Source organism: Diabrotica undecimpunctata, chromosome 1, assembly GCF_040954645.1.
Source record: "Diabrotica undecimpunctata isolate CICGRU chromosome 1, icDiaUnde3, whole genome shotgun sequence".
NCBI lineage: Eukaryota > Metazoa > Arthropoda > Insecta > Coleoptera > Chrysomelidae > Diabrotica > Diabrotica undecimpunctata.
In genome coordinates, this window is record NC_092803.1 from 146,723,204 (window position 1) to 146,729,715 (window position 6,512).

The following is a 6,512-nucleotide window of genomic DNA, read 5'->3' on the forward strand; positions in this document are numbered from 1 at the left end:
AGTTGATGCCCGTTCATACTACATTTTAAATTTGGAAGTGTATGCAGGAAAACAGCCAGAAGGTCCCTACAGTGTTAGTAATTCCCCAATAGATATAGTAGAGAGGCTAATACAACCTATTTCTTATTCCAACCGAAATGTGACCTTTGACAACTGGTACACTAGTTATGAATTAATGATAAAATTGCTGAACGAGCATAAACTTACGTCAGTACGCACGCTGAGAAAGAACAAACGATGCATCCCAGCACAATTTTTGACAGTTCAGAACAGAGAACAAATGACATCTTTATTTGGCTTTCAGAAAGATATTACACTTTTACCGTATGTGCCGAAAAAAAAATAAAAACGCCCTACTGTTGTCCACCATGCACCATGATGGAGCTATTGATGAAGCAAATGGCGATAAAAATTCACCAGAAATAATAAGTTTCTACAACTTTACTAAAAGTGGAGTAGATGTAGTGGATGAACTATCTGCATCATATAACGTATCTAGAAACTCACGGAGATGGCCTCTTACGATCGTGTTTTCTCTCTTGAACACAGCCACCATAAATTCTTTGGTGATATACAGAGAAAACAATCAAGATTTCAAACTTGCCAGACGATTGTTTATCAAAATGTTGAGCTTTGAATTGATCCAGGACCACATATCTGAAAGAAAAAATAATCCAAGAATACCAAGGAGTAATCGTCAAAACATTGCACATTTTGGCCAAGATGCCCCTGCAGTGCCACCTGACAAGATTCCAAAACTCATGGGAAGATGATCAGTATGTCCAAGAAGCCGAGATCGGAAAACTAAATATTTCTGTTCAAACTGTGAATCATTACTGTGCCTGGAGCATGCTGTCATAAGTTGTCAAAATTGCATGAATTCAAATAGCGATTAATTTTTTTTCTTTCACTGTACAACCGGGCAGAGTTTTTCCTTGTATTATCTTACTATTAGATTTTCATTTACTATTGTATTTTTGATCATATGGTGTTTATATTTTTTGGTAAGATTGTTCAGTTAAGTTGTGTTTTTTGCTTATGGAGAATTGCCTATTATTAGTTTATTTTTAATTTCTTTTGAATAAAGGTGTTCTGATTATTTCTTTTTTGCTTAAATAGTCCTTAGAGGATCACTTCAGACCATAAAATTAGAAAACATATAAAAAAACTGCCAGAAAAAATTCTGATTTTCTTAGAAATTGGGGTTTGTCACACCCCACATATGTACTAATGACAGAAAAATCCACGTATGTGACGCCGGGTTAAAAGAAGTTAATAATAAGAATATAGTAACAATACCGGACTAATAAAGTCGGAAACATATCGTCTACAATTTTATACACAATATATATGCAATATACAATACACGAACACATATCCACACAAACTCATATTACACATAAAAATAAAACAGAAACACAAAAAATAATTAAAATTTAATGTCCTGAGGGCCCAAAATCCACCCTCAGATTTTTTTAGCTAAGAGCATGGCTGTTGCCTTCAAAACTCTGGCCAAGTAAGTCAACAGTTAATTTTGAAAATACATAACCCCTACAACAACTATGGCGGTTATAATATTTTCATATAATTCTTAAATAATATTTTCTGAAAACGATTTCCGAAGTGGAAATCGAAATGTCAAATATTAGTTAAAACTGTAATTTTTTTAAAACCAATTGTAGCTTAATCCCACACAAACACAATATTTAACTAGACACACTAGATGTCACAAGAAAATATATAGTTTCAGAACCCTATTATACTATATTAGTTATCGAAATCTACTGCCTTAAAAAAAAATAAATAATACGCACTAATTATACCGACTGTACCAAACTCTGCTAAAAGATCTTAAGTGTATGGCGTTTTCCTTTCCGTAATTCTCGAAAGCCTCCTCCCCGCGCTTTTCCTCGAGTCCGTTTGCGGTGGTTGAATATCTCACCTTGAGGTCTGATTATCTCCAGCTCGCAACCGCACCCTCACCTTAAGTTAAATGCGGGTTACGGAAAAGGGGACGGACGAAAAGATAGGCATTGGCGGATTTATTGCACAGAAGAGTAAGTAGGAATATATTTCAAGTCGTGAGATTTTTTTAAATCGAAAACTGTAAGTATCTGATCATGATTACATTAATTATTACAAAAAATGTAAAAGTATGCTTTCTACTAGTTTTTAAAAATATTTCTATTGTAAGACAGTACAAAATAAATTCACCACAAAATAAATTTTATGAAATATAAAAAAAGTAGTTAATTTTATAAAATTCTTTTGCTATTTCTTCTTTTTCATGCGTTAGGTTTACGACCTGTAACGTATCTAAGACAATGGGTAATATATAGTCTTATTTGTGTCTCCTAGGACTATTATTTCATTTGATTTTTCATCTCCCTAACTTTTTTGCAAGCCCCATTCTTATTACATATTGACTCCAATTTTTTTTGTTCTTCCCCATCTAACTGCATCTTTGATTTTATATTTTACATTTTTCACAAATATTTTCATTTCTACTCGATTTCGTCTTTTAGTTTTCTTTGCTATAGATCTGAACCTATTATTGCCAAGCGTACCGTATATGGTACAGAAAATTTTACGGTATCTGAAAATTTATTATAGATTCCCTAAAAGCTTTAGATCTTTGCAACCCTCATTTCAAATTAGTATTTTATATTGCCAAACTTCTTATTCTTTTTGTGCCACTCCTATCGGAGATTGTAAATCATCAAGGCTATCCTGACCTTGTTTACAGTTGACCTAAAGAGTTCATTAGTGGTAGAGCAAAACCACTCTCTCAAATTACGCAGCCATGACATTCTTCTACGGCCTGGATTCCGTTTTCCTTCTATTTTTCCTTGCATTATATTTTGAAGTAATGCGTGATTATGTCCTGTCATCACGTGACCCAAATATTCGAGTTTTCTTCGTTTGATCGTTGACAAAATTTCTGAGTCTTTTCCTATCCTTCGCATTACTTCAAAATTTAAAACTCTTTCAACCCAACTTATCTTCAGCATTCGACGGTAGCACCACATCTCGAAACTTTCAATATTTTTTATATTGTTCTGCTTGAGAGTCCAGGCCTCTACACCGTATAGTAGAGTGTTAAATACGTAGCCCCTTAGCATTCTTAATCGGAGAGGGATGCTTATATCTCTGTTGCAGAAGAATTTCCTTATCTTTATGAATGTGGCCCTGGCAATTTCGATACGTCTTTTTATTTTATTGTTTTGGTCTCCAGTTTCGTTTATTGAAGTACCCAAGTATTTGTAACTTGATACTTTTTTAATTTGAATGCCGTTTATACTAATATGTGTTGGTTGTGTCATGTTCTTACTGAAGACCATATACTTAGTTTTTTTGATATTGATACTTATGCCGTAATTGTTGCAGGCAATATTTATATTTGTAAGTAGTCGTTGTAATTCTTCTACTGTTCTTGCAACTAGTACAGTGTCGTCTGCGTATCGAATATTATTTACAACCTCTCCATTGATTACGATTCCTTCGTTTGCTTGCAAAAGGGTTTCCTGGCAGATGCTTTCACTATAAACATTAAATAGCAGCGGTGACAAAATGCTTGTCTGTCGTACTCCTCTACGTATTTCTATTGCTTGTGATATCTCATTTTCTATTTTGATATTATCTTTCTGATTCCAATATAGATTGAGAATTATTCGCAGATCTTTATTATTTATGTCTTTTCTTTCAAAAATGTCTTTTAGCTTATCATGGCGTACTCTGTCAAACGCTTTTTCAAAATCGATAAAACATGCATGTACTTCCTGATTAACATCTAGGCATCTTTGTGTAAGAACATTCAAACCGAAGAGAGCTTCTCGAATACCTAATCGCTTTCTGAACCCCATCTGTGTATCACTAATATCTGAATCCAACTTTTGATAAACTCGGTTGTGGGTGACTTTTAGAAATATCTTTAGTAGATGGCTCATTAAAAATATTGTTCGATGTTCTGAACATTCTTTTGCATTGGATTTCTTTGGCAGTGTAACGAATGTAGACAACAGCCACTCTTGAGGTATAATACCAATTTTTGTATATTGTGTTAAATAAGTGCAATATTATACCTATTGAGTCATCATTCAAGAGCTTTAGCAATTCAGTAGGAACCTCATCAGGTCCATTTGCCTTTCCAGTTTTGGAATTTTTAAGTGCCGCTTCTACTTCACACTTTAGGATTTCAGGTCCCGTTTCACCATTTACCTGAACAATGTTATTTCTGTTGTCATCAAACAATTATTATCTTATGTATTCACTCCATCTATTAATTTTTTCTGTTAAATCTATAATAATCTTTCCGTCTTTGTTCTTTAGCAAACTTATTGCCAAACTGATGGTGTACTTAATTGATATTTAATAAACGGTTATGTAGAGTATAATAACCTAAAAAGTGTTAAAAAAATTGTAAAAATAAATATGACGCGACCAGTTTCCGACAGCTCAATATGTCTGCCAGGTCGACAGTTTAGTTTAATTATATCATGTAATTATTTTATAAGCCTTTATTTATTAGCGTGCCATATATGGCACTCTAGGCTAAATAGGTCTATTTTTTTAGTTTTACTGTTCAAGAACTCACGGACATCATTGAATCTGACAAATCGTGGGAAGACGATGATGTTTCTAAAATATATATAGCCCCACCGGACCAATACCATGTGCCAGATGAAGATTCAGCTGATAAAGACTCTGGAGGGGCAATCGACAATTTTTCAAGTCATCAGTTACAAGCCCAAATGGCCGAAGCTGTTTGCGTAAGCGGTAGAAGGATAAGTTATAAACAGCATGAAAAAAAAAAAAAAAACGGGTGTGGCAATCCAGTGGGACTGCCGGTAGAAGTTATACTTCTATACACGCGTTCGTCGTTACAAATTTATAAGTATGGAAGTTAATCTGCACAATCATTACATATGTAATGCTACAGGTAGGAAACAGAAAAATAATTAGCTATAACTAAGCTATAACTAATAACTAATACAGGTATATGGTGCATCGTTTGCTGTATACAAACATTTGACCTGTAATAGGAGTATAGTAAGTAAATAAAGAATTGAATCAATATTTTAATGAAAATATATATTTTTATTTTTATATATGTATAAAAGGAGTTGAATGCAAAAAAATTTTTTTACACATACTCTGCAGTAAAATTCATTGTTAATTTTGTTATTACTATAAAAATACAATACAATAGTCACATAATTCAATACTGCCACACTGCCACATAATTCAATATTATAATACAGTACAAATTAAAATGCAATATTCATAAGTATTTAAAAATGACAATATACATAACCTACGCATATATTTAATTTACCATGATAATAATATTAATAAATATTAAATATGTTTACAAAAGGAACATTTTTATTCTCGAGAGAGAAAGAGAGAGAAAATATATCTTCTGTCTCTCTCTTACCTATATCTTACATATGTAATGATTTTGCTCATTCACTCAATATATACGAATATACACAAATTTCCAACGTCGACCGCGCGTATAGAAGTATAACTTTAAAAAATGTTTGTGGAAGATAAAAATAAAAAATCAACAACTCGGATTATGTTGTAAATTTTCATTTTATTTTAAAATTTAGCATTTTTCCGTATATTACATATATTTAATAAGACTAACGTGGGGTTTTTAAATATTTCAAAAATAAAAAAAGACATTCGTATTGGGATTCAAACTCACATATACCAGCGTATAAACCAAACACGTAAGAAATTTGCCAATTAGACATGACACTTACATATTTCAAAATTGACAGTTCTTGGTCATACAGTCATTTATTGTAATTATTATTTTGAAATACAAAAGCCTAAAATAATTATGAACATTTAATAAATAATACGAAACATATCACATAAATAATAATATTATTATTTATTATATTATATATATAATATTATATATATATATAATATATATATATATATATATATATATATATATATATATATATATATATATATATATATATATATATATAATATTAAATATATATAAAAAATGAACATTTTTATTCCCGATAGAGAAAGAGAGAGAAAATATATCTTCTGTCTCTCTCTTACTCATATCTTTCACCGATTCACTCCCATGCAAATTTCCAACGTCGACCGCGCGTATAGAAGTATAACTTCAAAAACAATAATTAAGTATGTTAGTATTGGTAAACGCAGATGTTATAAACTATTTCTTATAAAATTAAATAAATATTGTACACAAAAAAGAAAGAAACGTTTTATTAATTAAATTAAAATTAAATAAACAAATATAAACAAATGTAAATATAAATGTTGGCTTACTAGCTCAGCAGTACAGTTTGCTTAATTCGTTGTGAGTTGGTATATGTACGTGATTTTAGTTAAAAGATAACCAAAAATTTTTCAAACATTGTAGTCAAAAATTTCAAATTTAACCAAAGGTTTTGAATTGGAATTGATAAGCGAATTAAATGGGCCGATGGATGATCATTGCAATGTAATATATG

The 6,512-nt window shown here is 31.3% G+C and overlaps 1 protein-coding gene across 1 annotated transcript; it reads left to right on the forward strand.

Annotated features, from left to right (window-relative positions):
* Positions 1–368: 368 nt before the first annotated feature.
* Positions 369–773, forward strand: LOC140435772 (uncharacterized). Its single transcript, XM_072524494.1, has one exon. It carries the CDS (start codon positions 369–371, stop codon positions 771–773), a length of 405 nt encoding a protein of 134 aa, XP_072380595.1.
* The last annotated feature ends 5,739 nt before the right edge of the window (positions 774–6,512 follow it).

What these genes read in the sequence shown, in the direction of transcription:
- LOC140435772 (XM_072524494.1), top strand. Translation starts at nt 369, where the DNA reads ATGCACCATGATGGAGCTATTGATGAAGCAAATGGCGATAAAAATTCA.